This window comes from Gobio gobio (genome assembly GCF_949357685.1).
Source record: "Gobio gobio genome assembly, chromosome: 24".
NCBI classification, from domain to species: Eukaryota; Metazoa; Chordata; class Actinopteri; order Cypriniformes; family Gobionidae; genus Gobio; species Gobio gobio.
In genome coordinates this window covers 42,549,203-42,565,663 of record NC_137120.1, presented here as the reverse complement: position 1 = coordinate 42,565,663, position 16,461 = coordinate 42,549,203, and the positions used below count along the sequence as shown (strand labels likewise).

The following is a 16,461-nucleotide window of genomic DNA, read 5'->3' as shown; positions in this document are numbered from 1 at the left end:
CGTCCAGAATAAAAGAGAACATCCCCATCCCATTTAATTAACTTTTTTTATCTCCTGGTAATCAATTCTAATTTAAATCATTTTATTTCTAGTTCTTACTTTTTTAATGCCTTGTATTTTCTCTCTCATTTTTAGGTAAAGCACTTAATTACCATTGTGTATGAAATTTGGTATATAAAAAAACTTGCCTTGCAATGAAGCAAAAAACTACATCATCATGTTGATATGCTATATTTTTACTGTAAAACTCTTATGACAATCATGTCTTCTGATTTCCTCAATTGTTGTATCTTCACCCACCAAACAATCTCAAACCCCGTTGCACACCGCTTCCTGGAAACATGTCGTTCAACCCGGAAACCGTAGCAAAACGTTGAGCTTGAACGTGCCCCAGGTCTCCCTCACTCTGATTGGTTAAACTGAACCAATAAGGACTGATACACAATTTCTTTCTGTGATTCTTTATTATAAATGTGTTCATGTGTGAACATGACCAAACAAAAAAACACCTGCCAGTTATAAACAGACATTTCTATCCTCCTTCTCAATTCCTTTTCCTCAAATAAAAGATGGGAGGTAAACCACCCAATCAGGAGGATGCTAGTTGTGACATCATCAATGCAAGTAAAAATAAAACAAATACTGTTTCTAATGAAAAACAATCTTCTACAAAACAACATAATAATGACCTGTTCACGTTAAGAACGATAACTATAATGATAAGTAAGATTAGTGTCCAAACCAACGGACGATAACGTTAAGTTTATTCTAAACTCGTCGTCTACTCGGATTTAAATAATAGATCAGGGGGTAAACTCGGTCCTGAAGGGCCAATGTCCTGCAGAGTTCAGCTCAACCCCAAATAAACACACCTGAACCAGCTAATCTAGCTAGTCTTAGTAGGACCGTGTAAGGGCGTTTTCACACCTGAAAGTCCGCACCAAGGTCCGAACCGAAGTTCACGTTTTGATACTTTCGGTTAGTTTTGGTTTGGTTTCACATGGCAATAACGCGAGCGCACTAAAGAACTGTACATGACACACTTGTGTCCACTCGTCATCATCTTTGTGGGCGGCATCTGGACATTGATTGGTTTGTAAACGGACGTGTGTTGTGTGTTGTAAACTGACGTCAGCGTCTTTGACAAGAATGAATGAACGGAAGCATATCATTGCCACTATTGAACAGTGGCATTGCTGGACTATTTTCTTTTTGTCACGTTTAAAAGTGGACATTTCAAGCTTTATATTCACATATTTCTCATGTTTGTGAGGCAGTAGCTGCTGAGTTTGGGTTTATTTGAGACGCTCCAGTTCATGTGTAAAGCATGTGATCGCTCCGCGATTATTGTCTGCTATAGACTATTTGCTTCTTATCATTGGGGCGGCAGTGGTTCAGTGGTTCATGTAGGTTGTCTACAAACCGGAAGGTTGGTGGTTCGATCCCCGGTTCCACCTGACCAAGTGTCGAGGTGTCCATGAGCAAGACCCCTAACCCCAGCTGCTCCCGACGAGCTGGATGGCGCCTTGCATGGCTGACACCGCCGTCGGTGTGTGAATGGGTGAATGTGAGGCAATGTGTAAAGCGCTTTGGATGGCCATTGGTCTGTTAAAAGCGCTATATAAATGCAGTCCATTTACCATTAAATCCAGGCAATTATCTGATTAAACGTTGATTAAAATGAAGATACAATTTATACAAAATGAAATTCACATTAAAGAAAGGCTCATAAGCAAAATCATACAAAATTTAGTTCAAAATCATTTCTGACCTTCTGTCTTCTGACATATTGCGCATCTTTTCACTTTTCATGATCAATGTAGCCTAGATTGAATTTAAAAATAACATTATAATATTTAAACATAAGCAGGAACTTCCTGTTAATGTTCTGAAAGTCTGAACCATACAGAAAATGCTTTCACACTAGAAACGAACCGAACCTTTGTTCAGTTTGATCCGGACCGACTACCTCTTTTCATCAGACCAAATTTCGTCTGTTTGGTCCGGACTATGGTCAGGGGAGGTTTCACACCGGTCATTTTGATTCTACCAAACTGAAAAGTCCGAAAATCCGGACCAAACAAGGTAGGTGTTAAAACGCCCTAAGACCTTGATTAGCGTGTTCAGGTGAGTTTGACTGGTGTTGAGCTGAGCTCTGCAGGACATTGGCCCTTCAGGACTGAGTTTGGAGACTCCTGCCATAGATTGTTTGATGCATTGTGTGGTGAGGATGAAGTGTGTGATCTGAAGATGAACTGCTTACTGTGATTTCAGACATTTGTTTTTTGTATGTTTGAGTAGAGACGACGAAGAAGCAAAACTTTTCCCACACGGAGGGCAGTGATACGGCTTCTTGCTGTGGGTTTTCATGTGACCCTTAAGGTGTCCTTTCCGCGCGAAACTCTTCCCGCACTGATCACATGTGAAAGGCTTCTCTCCGGTGTGAACCCGCTCGTGTGTTTTCAGATGTTCCGACTGACTGAATCTCTTGTCACAGTGTGAACACTTGTAAGGTTTTTCTCCAGTGTGAGTTCTCTGGTGCCGCTTCAGTTGAGCACCATCAAAAAAGATATTCCCACAATCAAAACACATGTGATTCTTCACACCGATGTGTCGTTTCTGGTGTTTTTTTAAAGCAGCCAACTCAATAAAACTCTTTCCACACAAAGAGCACACATGAGGCTTCTCCTTTAAATGAACTTTCAAGTGGTTCTTCAGGGCATCTCCCCTAAAAAAATGTTTACCACACTGGTCACAGCTGAATGGTCTTTTTCCAGAATGATAACGCAGATGTAATTTAAAAGTGTCTGCCTTTCTGAAGCTCTTCCCGCACTCATCACATGTGTACGGCTTCTCTCCAGTGTGGATTCTCATGTGTTCCTTAAGGCCTCCTTTTTGTGTGAAGCTCTTCCCGCACTGATCACACGTGTGCGGCTTCTCTCTGGTGTGGATCCTCATGTGATCTTTAAAGTGTACTTTCTGTGCAAAACTCATCCCACACTGGTCACACGAGTACGGCTTCTCTCCAGTGTGGATTCTCATGTGTTCCTTAAGGCCTGATTTTTGTGCAAAACTCTTCCCACACTGAGGACAGGTTAAAGATATCTTGGCTCTTCTTTTCAATAATAAATTACTTTCAGCCTGTGAGCGACTCAAAGATGTTTCACCAGTTTTGACATGATGTTTCTCATCCGCTTCCCTCAGTTCTTCGTTCTCTTCCATCAGGTCTAAAACGAAAGTGAGAAAGGTTTAATTTTCAGTAAATCAAAGAGAGAAATGTGAAGGGAAAGGACATAAAACTGAACCCTGAACCCTAAAGAGTTGTTACAAAGTCCATCTCACTACAGCGCTTCTACAACCATTTCATGAAGTGATGAGAATAGTTTTTGTGCTCAAACAAAAAATCTAAATAGCGACTTTATTCAACTTTATTCTGGGTCTCAGACGTGAATTCATGAAGCACCGTCACGACGCATGCGTGAGAATAGAGCCGGCGTTCTGACACATGACTCGGAAGTGAGGAGCTTTGTTGACATGCCGTATCTAAGCTGTTGAATTCTACATTGATTGTGCTTTAGGTCATGGCGTAGAGCTCAAAATTGGGCTAAAGTCTTACAGGATCATCAGCACAGAGCTCAATTTGTGTTTGTGTTTGAAACAGATCGAGTCAGGACGCTGGTAAAAGAATAAAACACTGCTTTATAGTATTATCGCTCACAAAATTGTATCAATAATACGATGAAACGTCAATAATATATCAAAACACATTACATACATAATACATTACATAATACATTAGTTTCATATTCAGAGAAGTTTTTTCTCTTCCTTTGTGTATTAGAGACAGTTTCATTAACCGCATAATATGTCCATCTATAGTTCGATTTTTCCAGTACTTTTATTCATAGCACCTAAAGAATTAGATCTTTGTTGCAGAAAATGGTCTTAAAAATGAAATATTCAATATTTACTTACGTCTTCTTCTGGTGTTTTATGGCAGATGGCACACCATTCACACCACCTAATGGACTGTGGAGCACATAATGGCTGGAAAGTTGGGAAACTAAGGAGATGTACCTAACTCTTAAAAATATTATTAAAACTGTATCCTAAATTCTTGTTTCGTTTCAGCAATTAAATAATTCATGGTAAATTATTTGGGCCATTTCCTAACAGGCCCTTGGAGTGGCAAATGATTTATTGGCAATGACCTTAAAGGGATAGTTCACCCAAAAATGAAAATTGTCATAATTTACTCACCCTCAAGTTGATCCAAACCTGTAGGAGTTTCTTTGTTCTGCTGAACACAAAAGATGATATTTAGAAGAATGTTTGTAACAAAGCAGATAGAGCAACCATTGACTACTGTTAGATTTTGGTGTATTTGGCCGAGCAATCATTTGGGTGGCTCGCCAATGTATTAGATTTCTCCAATACATAAAATAAGTAAGCTTGACCAGAGTTCTTGTGGGGAGAAGAATTTATTGAAGGTTTGTAGTGTAGCAGTCTTTCAGCATCGATGTTATCATGCCGCCCTTCAACAATCTTAACCCAACGTTCTGTGTTCTGAGACAGAACTTTATACAGGGAAGACAAAGGGCTTCAGACAAAGGGAAACTGTTAGGACCTCCCACAGGAGATCGTTCTTACACACCCCAAACGTTCCTGCCATCGATACTGATCCAATCAGCATAACAGTGACATTCAAATGCATAGATGCTAATCCAATCACTCATGGGCTCCAAGGGCCATTAAAGACAAATGGTGCTCATTTTACAAACAGGAACTGGCCTGGAAGATTTAAATACAAAATATATCACTACCATAGTATTTTTTTCCCTACTATGGTAGTCAATGGTTGCTCTCTCTGCTTGGTTACAAACATTCGTCTAAATATCTTATCTTGTGTTCAGCAGAACAAAGAAACTCATACAGGTTTGGAACAAATTGAGGGTGAGTAAATGATGACAGAATTTTCATTTTTGGGTGAAAAATCCCTTGAAAGCTTGATTTAGACAAAATCTTGCAAAACACCTTTTTATGTTCGGTTTCTGCTTGACCTCATGTGTCACAAACCAGTCTCATGTTACAAACCTTTCCACTTTTTTCTAATGAAGGAAAATCTCATGTTCAGTATTTTTTTTTTTACTTATGTAATATGTAGTGTTTGTTTAAAATGTGATTAAATGTACAGCTTTTCCATACCATAGTTACCCTGACCTGTGGACTCCTGGTGAAATAGTATGAAATCGTGGTTTCGGCTACATGTCTCTCATGCACGTTTTGGATGGTGACTGTAAATAAAGGAAGTGAATAAAGACCAAGCACAGATGGACACCGAAAGGGAGGGCCAAGAAGCCTCTAATTTTTACACCGCCTCTCATAACACAAAAATACTATTAAAAAATATTTTTGGAAAAATAAGATCTAGTTCTCACTAATTCTTAACTACAACTTTTGCCTCAAACTCTTAATTACTGCTTATTATATGAAAATAATAATGAAAATAATGAAAATAAGAGACATTTTGAAAGACAAAAGATCAAATTCAGTTCAGTACATACACATTACATTGCTCAGCGTAAATCTAAAACACTAAAAAAAATGGTACTATATGGCACTAAAAGTGGTTCTTGGCTCATAATCATAGGGGAACCACTTTTGATTTTATATAGCACCATATCTTAACAGGTTCTGTATAGAGTAGCGGTGCTATATAACACCTCAGTCATCCCAAAGAACCTATGAAGCACCAAGATTTGGTGCTATACAGCACTTAAAGTGGTTCCCCTATGAGTACGACCCAAAGAACCACTTTTAGAACTATATAGCACCATTTGAGTGTAGGACTTTTTTTTTAGTGTAGGTTTTTGAGTAAGAACACCATTTCTTTGATCTACAGAAAATGGTCTACCAGAACCCAAAGTGTGAAAAATTTTATGAAACTCGGCTTAATTTTATAGATCCATCTGAGACTATTATGATTTAGTCTCTAAACAACAAAAAATTCTGAGATTTAAAAAAGTAATATGTTTGAATTTGGGGCGTTTTCACACCTGAAAGTCCGCACCAAGGTCCGAAACGAAGTTCATGTTTTGTTACATTTTATACATTCGGTTAGTTTTGGTTTGGTTTCACATTGCAATCATGCGAGCGCACAAAAGAGCTTTACATGACACAATTGCATACTGTCGTCATCATCTATGTGGGCTGCATCTTGACATTGATTGGTTTGTAAACGGACGTGCGTCTCAATCAGCCCCTAGTTCAGTAGTTGAGGCACTGAACAGGGAATAAGTCAATGAGCTCACTCCCTAATCAGTGCCATGACTACTGAACTAGGGGCTGATTGAGACGCACCCGTTGTCAAGAAAGAATGAACAGACGCATATCGTTGCTTGACTATTAATTTCGAATTGTGTGAACATTTCAAGCTTTCTAAACACATGTCTCATGTCTGTGAGGCTGAGTTTGGGTTTATTTATGAGACGTGTTCAAGAGAAGTGTTGAAGCATAGTTCATAGCCTATGTGCTTCTTATTTATTAAATCCATGCAATTGGCTGATGAAACATTGATTAAAATTAAGATAAAATTTATACAAAACAAAATTCACTTTAAAAGAAAGGCTTTCTACAAAACAAAACTTAATGAAGTGGTCAAAATCATTTCTGACCTTCTGTCTTCTGACATATTGCGCATATTTACACTTTTCGTAATCAATATAGCCGAGATGAAATTTTAAAATAACATTATAAAATTTAAACAGGAACTTCCTGTAAATGGTCTGAAAGTCCGAACCATACAGGAAATGCTTTCACACTAGAAACGAACCGAACCTTTCAGTTCAGTTCAGTTTGATCCGGACCAAGACTACCTCTTTTCGTCTGCCCAAATTTCATCTGTTTGGTCCGGGGGAGGTTTCACACCTGTAATTTTGATTCGGATCAAACTGAAAAGTCAGAAAATCCAGACCAAACAAGGTAGGTGTGAAAGGGCCCTTAATTTCAACACACATCACTAGTGAGTCATGGTGATTTAGAACTGCTCTCTGTAGGCACAATATTCACAGTATACAGCTCTGCTCACATTAAACCGCTTAACAAAAACAGCTTTACCTGAGATCAGCGGTGACAATGATGGGGGATGATTATTAATGTGACTAATCTGCTCAATGAAGACCATGAGTCAAAGTTGAAGTTGACAGAGTTTACTGAAGACAAAGTTCTTTACACTTCCAAAGGCCGTAGAAAATGAGTAAAAGGATCCAGCCTCGAACTCACTTAAGAGACAGAAACACTAGTACGAATCAAATGGGTAATCAGTTCACACCATGGTTCTGATTAACAGTACAGATCATTCTAGCAATAACTCAATTAACTGCCAAAGCTGAATAATTGGTCAAAGCCTGATTAATCTGTGAAATAATCAATGAATCATCGATTAATCGATTATCAAAGTTATCTCTGATACAGCACTGGTTCTACACAGGTTCACAGGATCAGAACTCAAACTACCTACCATATTCTCAGGCATGCATTTTTTCTTATGAAAGATTAGAGACGATATTTGAGTGAAACGTTTTCCACATGAATGGCAGTGATACGGCTTCTCTCCGGTGTGGATCCTCTCATGTATCTTCAGATATATTGACCGTTTGAATCTCTTGTCACAGTATGAACACTTGTAAGGGGTTTCTTTAGTGTGAACTGTCTGGTGCACTTTCAGTTCAGTATCTGTGAAAAAACTCTTCCCACACTCCGAGCACACATGATCCTTCACACCGGTGTGTCTTTTCCGGTGTATTTTTAAAGCACTCAGCCAACTAAAACTCTTCCCGCACTGATCACATGAGTACGGCTTCTCTCCAGCGTGGATCTTCATGTGTACCTTAAGGTTTCCTTTATGTGTGAAACTCTTCCTGCACTGATCACATGAGTACGGCTTCTCTCTGGTGTGGATTTGCATGTGTTCTTTAAGGATTACTTTTAGTCTGAAGCTCTTTCCACACTGATCACACGTGTGCGGCTTCTCTCCACTGTGGATTTTCTCATGTATTCTGCGATATTCTGACCATTTGAATCTCTTGTCACAGTGTGAACACTTGTAAGGGGTTTCTGTAGTGTGGACGGTCTGGTGCACTTTCAGTGCCCTATCAGTAATAAAACTCTTCCCACACTCCGAGCACACATGATCCTTCACACCACTGTGTCTTTTCTGGTGTATTTTTAACACAGTCGCATTATGAAAACCCTTCCCACACAAATAACAGACGTAAGGCTTCTCCTTTGTATGAACTTTCCGGTGGTCCCTTTTACCGCACTGGTCACTGTTATGTACTCTTTCTCTAGAATGACTAAGCAGATGTACTTTATAAATGCCTGATTTTATGAAGCTCTTCCCACATTGGTCACATGTGTATGGCCTTTCTCCAGTGTGGATCCTCATGTGTTCATTAAGGGTTCCTTTACGTGTAAAACTCTTCCCACATTGATCACATGTGTGCGGTTTCTCTCCAGTGTGGATGGTCATGTGATCATTAAGATTTATTTTTCGAGCAAAACTCTTCCCACACTGGTCACATGTGTGTGGTTTATCTCCAATGTGGATTTTCCTGTGTTCATTAAGGACTCGTTTTTGTGCGAAAGTCTTCCCGCACTGATCACACGTGTGTGGCTTCTTTCCATTGTGGATCTTCATGTGTTCAATAAGGTTTGCTTTATGCACAAAACTCTTCCAACAATGATCACACGCGTGTGGCTTCTTTCCGGTGTGGATCCTCATGTGATCGGTAAGGTCTCCTTGATATGGGAAACTCTTCCCACACCGATCACATGAGTACGGCCTCGCTATAGTGTGCATTTTCCTGTGTTCGTCAAGGTTTCCTTTTTGTGCAAAAGTCTTCCCACATTCACCACATGTGTGCTTCTCTCCAGTGTGGATTTTCCTGTGTTCATCAAGGTTTCCTTTTATTGTGAAAATCTTATCACACTGATCACATGTGTACGGCTTCCCTCCACGATGAAGTTTTATGTGAAGATTAAGATTTTGCTCGCATGAGAAACTCTTCCCACACTGAGGGCAAGTGAAAGAGGTTTTGTCTGCTCTTTTCAATGAGAGACTCGAGGATATTTCTTCAGTTTTTACATGTTTCTTTGCCTCTTCAAACAGTTCTTCAATCTCCTTGTTCGTTTCTATCAGGTCTAAAATGAAAGTAAAAAAGTTTGATTTTCAGTAAATCATAAAAAGAGAGAAATGTGAAAGAAAAAGGACATGTGAACTCTGACATAATAGAAGAAAGTATGAACATTTTGATGCATCATTTGACCCGAGTACATTAATCGTCCAATTATGATTACTATCATAAATCACGTTTTTGAGTGCAAACTATTGAATATATTTGATAATAGGGTGGGTTCACCCAAAGATGAACATTAGCCCATGATTTACTCTCCCTCAAGTCATCCTAGGTGTGTATAGCCCCGTTTCCACCGAAATTACCCGGAACAATTTGTACCAGGAACTTTTTTTACAGGAACTTTTTTTTTAATGGCAGCCCAAAATTTGCAGCTCAAAAAAGTGCATCCTTCCTTCATATAACTGCTCCACATGGCCCCAGGGGTTAATAAAGACCTTCTGAAGCAAATCGATGGGTTCGTGTAAGAAAAATATCAATATTTAAAACCTTATAAAGGTAAAATATCTAGCTTCCGGCGGACCGCCTTCCGTATTGAACTTACAGAAAAAGTGTAAATAGCGTGTCGTATGACGTCGGATGTAGCGTAAATGCTTTTAACTGCGAGAGGGGTTACACTTTCTTCGTAAGTTGAATACGCAAGGCGGTCTGCCAGACGCATTTTAAATATGGATATTTTTCTTACACAAATGCAGCCGTAACGCTTGGATGAATGCACTTTTTGGGGTTTCAAATTTTGGGCTGCCATTATAATGCTTATGGGCACAGTAAATAGCGATATGATGCCAAAGCGATATATCATGCAGCCCTACTCACCTGTGACCCTTACTTAAGTTGCTTGCAAACACCGATCAAGCATAACATTATGACCTAATATTGGGTTGGTCCCCTGACCAGTCGAGGCATGGACTCCACTAGACCCCTGAAGGTGTGCTGTGGTATCTGGCACCAAAATGTTGGCAGCAGATCCTTTAAGTCCTGTAAGTTGCGAGGCGGGGCCTCCATGGATCGGACTTGTTTGCTCAGCACATCCTACAGGTGCTCGATTGGATTGAGATCTGGGGAATTTGGAGGACAAGTCAACATCTCAAACTCGTTGTTGTGCTCCTCAAAGCATTCCTGAAGCATTTGTGCTTTGTGGCGGCGCATTATCTGCTGAAAGAGCCACAGCCACAGGGAATACCATTTCCATGAAAGGCTGGACATGGGCTCAACAATGCTTAGGTAGGTGGGACGTATCAAAGTAACATCCACATGATGGAGGACCCAAGGTTTCCCAGCAGAACATTGCCCAAAGCATCATTGCCTCCGCCGCCACGCCTTCTTCCCATAGTGCACCTGGTGCCATGAGTTCCCCAGGTAAGCCACGCACACACACCCGGCCATCCACGTGATGTAGAAGAACACGTGATCATCAGACCAGGCCACCTTCTTCCATTGCTCCTTGGTCCAGTTCTGATGCTCACGGGCCACTGTTGGTGCTTTGGGCGGGGTCAGGGGTCAGCATGGGCACTGGTCAGCGGCTGTGCCGCCCCATACTCCACAAACTGAGATGCTCTGTGTATTCTGACCCCTTTCTATCAGAACCAGCATTAACTTCTTGAGCAGTTTGAGCTCCAGTAGCTCGTCTGTTTGATCGGACCACACGGGCATCAATGAGCCTCGGCCGCCCATGACCCTGTGGCCGGTTCTCCACTGGTCCTTCATGACCCTGTGGCCGGTTCTCCACTGGTCCTCCATGACCCTGTGGCCGGTTCTCCACTGGTCCTTCATGACCCTGTGGCCGGTTCTCCACTGGTCCTTCCTTGGAGCACTTTTGATAGAGACTGACCACTGCAGACCGGGATCACCCCACAAGAGCTGCAGTTTTGGAGATGCTCTGACCCAGTCGTCTAGCCGTCACAATCTGGCCCTTGTCAAACTCGCTCAAATCCTTACGCTTGCCCATTTTTCCTGCTTCTAACACATCAAATCTGAGGACAAAATGTTCACTTGCAGCCTAATATATCCCACCCACTAACAGGTGATGAAGAGATCATCAGTGTTATTCAGTTCACCGTTCAGTGCTCATAATGTTATACCTGATCGGTGTACATAAAACATGGTGTGTCAAAGATGATGTCTATATCTGTAATCTAATTTGAATAAAGAATAGAATACCATGTTCAGATGTTGCTAGAATTATCTGTTAGCCTATCAGAAACTATAGAATTGATGTTAGCAGATTACCCAAAGACCTATTAGTACTAGTGTTTCTGTATTTTAAGGGAGTTCGAGGCTGGATCCTTTTACTCATTTTCAACGGGCTTTGGAAGTGTGGAGAGCTTTGTCTTCAGTTAACTCTGTCAACTTATTAAACTACAACTTTGACTCGTGGTCTTTATTGAGCAGATTGGTCTCTTTATGGGGTATAACTCTAAATTCCCTACACTAAGTTCTTATAAATACACAGTGTGAAAGCCCCTTTTAGCTATGATTATTTCACCGGTCATGATTTTTCTAACAGAAACCACTAAATCTGAAGAACTGCTTGAAGTTGTATAACCTTATTAAAGAATCAAGAATAAACACCAACCTATTTGCTCTTCAGTGTCTTCCTCCTTTATTCTGCAGGGTTCTGGATCACTCATGACTTCAATGTTCATTCACAAACTCTATCTTCACTATGGGCTGATGGGAATATCCCAGCATTTACTGGAGAACCGCTGTGGTAGGAGCAGATCTGCCAAAAAATAAACAATCAGTTATCAAATTGATGCTTTGTTGTCTCATCATTCTCAAGGTTGATTCAGTAACAATAGCATTATTGCTCCAAACATTGAAACACCCAGGTAAAAAAAGTATACTTGAATGCACAAAAATACTTAAAATACAAGCAAGTACATTTGTAGTACATTCTTATTTTCTTGTGCTAAATAAAATTGTAAAAGTTATACACTATAAACACAGTAATTAAATGTATATTTCTACAACCCCAAATCAGAAAAAGTTGGGACAGTATGGAAAACGCAAATAAAAAAAAAGAAGTGATTTCTAAATTTACTTTGACTTGTATTTCATTGCAGACAATATGAACAAAAAATATTTCATGTTTTGTCTGGTCAACTTCATGTCATTTGTAAATATGCTTCCTTTCCTGTCATTCAGACCTGCAACACATTTAAAAAAAAGTTGGGACAGTAAAGCATTTACCACTTTGTAATGTTGCCATTCCTTTTCACAACACTTAAAAGACGTTTAGGGACTGAAGACACCAAGTGATGAAGTGTTTCAGGTGTAATTTTGTCCCATTCTTCCTGCAAACAAGTCTTAAGGTGGGCAACAGTTCGGGGTCTTCGTTGTCCACATTCTCTATTGGAGACAGGTCAGGACTGAGGCAGGCCAGTCAAGTACCCGAACCCTCTTCCTCCGCAGACAGGACTGCAGAATGTGTGCAGAATGTGGTTTTGCATTGTCTTGTTGAAATATGCATGGACGTCCCTGGAAAAGATGTCTTCTTGAAGGCAGCATATTATGCTCCAAAATCAAAAATGTACTTTTCAGCATTAATGGTGCCTTCACAGAAGTGCAAGTTACCTTTGCCAAGGGCACTGACACAACCCCATACCATGACAGACCCTGGCTTTTGGACTTGTTGCTGGTAACAGTCTGGATGATCCTTTTCTTCTTTGGTCCGGAGCACACGGCGTCCATTCCTCCCAAAAAAAACCTCAAATACTGATTCATCTGACCACAGTACACGTTTCCACTGTGTGATGGTCCATCCCAGATGCCTCCGAGCCCAGAGAAGTCGACGGCGCTTCTGGACACTGTTAACATAGGGCTTCCTTTTGGCACAGTACAGTTTTAACTGGCATTTGTGGATGTAACTACGTATTGTGGAACTTGACAAAGGTTTGCCAAAGTAGTCCTGAGCCCATGTGGTGATATCGCTTCTAGATGAATGACGATTCTTGATGCAGTGCCGCCTGAGGGATCGGAGATCACGGTTGTTCAGCTTAGGCTTGCGCCCTTGTCCTTTACGCACTGAAATTCCTCCAGATTCCTTGAATCTTTTAATTATGTTATGCACTGTTGAATGTGAAATATCCAAATCTCTTCCTATCTTTCTTTGAGGAACATTGTTTTTAAACATTTCAATAATTTTTTTCACGTATTTGTTGGCAAACTGGCGATCCTCGGCCCATCTTTGCTCCTAAAGGATTAGACCTTTCTTGGATGCTGCTTTTGTACCAAATCATAATTACAATCACCTGTTGACATCACCTGTTTCAAATCACATCATTATTTAACCATTTTACCTCATTACTAGCCCTAAATTGCTCTTGTCCCAACTTTTTTTGAAATGTGTTGCAGGTCTGAATGACAGGAAAGGATGCATATTTACAAATGACATGAAGTTGACCAGACAAAACATGAAGTATTTTGTGTTCATATTGTCTGCAATGAAATACAAGCCAAAGTAAATTTAGAAATCACTTCTTTTTTTGGGGGGGGGGGGGGGGGCGTTTTCCATACTGTCCCAACTTTTTCTGATTTGGGGTTGTACTTCAGTAGTCCTTCAGTGCACTGGAAAACGTATGCTAAATACCACTAATTAGTTTTATTAGTGTGCTTTGAATGCTTTAAAAATGAGTTAAATCTTAGTAGACTTTTATATAGTAATCCTAAATTTAAATTAAATTGATTTTATTAAAAATATACAACTAATGTACTAATTGTAAGTACATTTACCCAACTGTTGCACTTAATATAAATGCACTATTTAACACTAAAGGCCGATAACTATAAAGATAACGATAAAGGTTCTAAAAATGATTCTCAATATTAAAGAATAGCAGAGTTCACACCACAATGATAACGATAAAGGCACTGAGAAACGTTATCGTTGGAATCACTTTCAGAGCGATTTTATATAGCGGATGAACGAGAAAAACATTGACAGCCAATCAGAATACATCCTGCTGTAACAAGCTCGAGCATTTAAAGTGACAGACAAACACGCGATTAGGCTACGTCTACATTAATCCGGATAGATTTGAGTTTTTTTTGGTACAATACGCGTCACATGACAGGGATTGCTTTCGATACGATACTGATAATTTCAAGGCTAGTATTACCGTTATCGATACCGATACGATACTTCTAAACTGAACTTTTTAATTATTACATTTAATAAATTATAACAACTATTCAGTATAGGTTATTTGTATTGCATGCATAAAATAATCTCTTTCTTTAAATAAACAAAATTACCAGGGAAAAAAACACATTAGTATCGATATTTTTATTTGAGTATCGATACTTTTCGATGCTCACATCAGTATCGATATATCCGCCTTGGAGAGCGTTTTCAAAAAGCTACGTTTTCATTGACTTAAAACGCTGTGTCAGTGTGGACGGAAGGCCAAAACGGAGAGAAAGAGATGCGTTTTAAAACGAAAACTTATTAGTGTGGACATGGCCTAAGTATAAACAGAACGATATCGTCCGCTGGTGTGACGCTAATATAGTTATCATTCTTGGTGTGAACAAGCCTTAACACTTAAAAGTATTTTAAGTGTAGTCAGATGAAGTAAACCAAATATACATAAGTGCATTACTTAAAAGTGTGCTATGAATGCTTTACATACAATTTTATGTATACTGTCAGTCACGTTTGGTTTGTCTTTGTTTTCATGGACTTTCTAGTTCCCATAAACACTAATCATCACAGCCTCATGTCTTTTAGTTCATCACCATTGTATACTTAAGCCCCAATATCTAAATCATATAAAAGGAATATTTACAGTTACAATACATTTGAAATTGATTATTTAATGTATAAAATGTGGGCAATTCATTACAAATGATTCTTTGCTATATATTTATTATATATTATTCTTATATTTTAAATCATCCATGTTAAAAGCAAATTTTTAATTCATATGGTGTGTAAAAATAGCAGTTGAGTACACTTAAGATTATTTAAGAATACCCACATGAAAAAATACTATAGTATATTATAGTAAAATTACTGTAGTAAATACTATAGAGTTTTAACTGTACTATAGTAAATATACTACAGTAAATTAACAAAGTGTAGTAAATACTATAATATACTACAATTTACTGTAGTATCTTTACTATAGTATGGTTCAAAAACACTATAGTATTTACTAGAGTAATTTTACTATAATATACTATAGTATTTTTTCATGTGGGTATTTTTAGTATATTAAATCCAAATTAGTGGGCGAAAACAATTAAGCACTTTAAGTATATTATGCAAGTGTACTGAAATAATGTGTTTTATTGCAGTTTTTCACCTTGGCAATCATACAAACGAACATATAAAGAGAAACAAAATCGCTCAGGTCTTTAACATTAGTTTCTCACATGCTAGGCTAAACGTTTATTTCAGTAAGAAAAGACACATAAATAGCTCTGTGCCAGATGAAAACAATAGAAATCACCCTATACAATGTTGCTTTAACAAGCTGTGTTTTAATAATTGTATAAACATACGAAGCACCGAGCCGCTTACCTCACCTCAGGAGACTCGGCGCTGTGATGGCGCGTGCGTGACGTCATCGACGCGCGGCGAAAACGGCACAAACTGCAGAGTACACAGTGCATACTGCCTAATATTTAGAATAGTGTGTGAAATAGAATATACATTCAACAAACGCTACAATGTCACATGAAAAACACTGAACATTAATTTAAAACAAATACTAACCATTCTTTTAATGTGCAAACCTGAGTGAAAATGTCCTACCTTTCGACTGTAACCCATACAATCTCTTTCTTGATGTAAAATCAAGTTGATTCTGTGAAATTAAATAATGTTTTTCACTTAAAATCAATTTATTTTATTTTGCTTGATAAAAAATAAATAAATGTTCACATAAAAATATGCTTAATGTAATTAACTGGCTTGACTTAAGTCAAAAATATAAATATGTTTTAATCAAATTGACTAAATTAAGCTGGCTATAGGGATTCAAGTACCAATATAGCTCCTTACAGGAACACCTATCACTTTTTACTAGAATACTTAAATACAGCAATTCTGCAATAATCAATATATTTATTTATTTGGACTCAAACGTGGTTGGGGCATCTATTGATTAACTAAATCAGGCTACCGGTAGTTAACATTTTCCTCATTCTCGTGTTGAGCGCCACCTTGAGGAGCCATGAAGTAGCAACGCAGGGAAATCTATTTATCACGCCTTATTTTACTAATTAAAATATCAATATTTGGCGCCAGAGTATCGATTCT

General features: G+C 38.8%; 2 protein-coding genes across 4 annotated transcripts; both read right to left on the bottom strand.

Moving 5' to 3' along the window:
• Positions 1 to 458: 458 nt before the first annotated feature.
• LOC307120901 (uncharacterized protein) lies at positions 459 to 5,297 on the bottom strand. The gene is made up of 2 exons (XM_079808144.1): positions 5,206 to 5,297; positions 459 to 3,227 (listed from the first exon to the last, which is right to left on the bottom strand). Exon 2 carries the CDS (start codon positions 3,220 to 3,222, stop codon positions 2,260 to 2,262), a length of 963 nt encoding a protein of 320 aa, XP_079664270.1. The 5' UTR covers positions 3,223 to 3,227; positions 5,206 to 5,297; the 3' UTR covers positions 459 to 2,259.
• On the bottom strand, positions 5,148 to 15,775 carry LOC307120895 (uncharacterized protein). 3 transcript variants are annotated; one of them, XM_079808128.1, is made up of 5 exons: positions 15,726 to 15,775; positions 11,770 to 11,916; positions 7,520 to 9,201; positions 7,117 to 7,280; positions 5,148 to 5,294 (listed from the first exon to the last, which is right to left on the bottom strand). In XM_079808128.1, exons 2-4 carry the CDS (start codon positions 11,837 to 11,839, stop codon positions 7,278 to 7,280), a joined length of 1,755 nt encoding a protein of 584 aa, XP_079664254.1. In that variant the 5' UTR covers positions 11,840 to 11,916; positions 15,726 to 15,775; the 3' UTR covers positions 5,148 to 5,294; positions 7,117 to 7,277. The 3 variants fall into 3 exon arrangements, with proteins under 3 accessions (XP_079664254.1, XP_079664253.1, XP_079664252.1); XM_079808127.1 differs by having other exon boundaries at positions 15,721 to 15,751; XM_079808126.1 differs by lacking the exons at positions 5,148 to 5,294; positions 7,117 to 7,280; positions 15,726 to 15,775 and having other exon boundaries at positions 7,320 to 9,201; positions 11,770 to 11,874.
• Between the last annotated feature and the right edge of the window lie 686 nt (positions 15,776 to 16,461).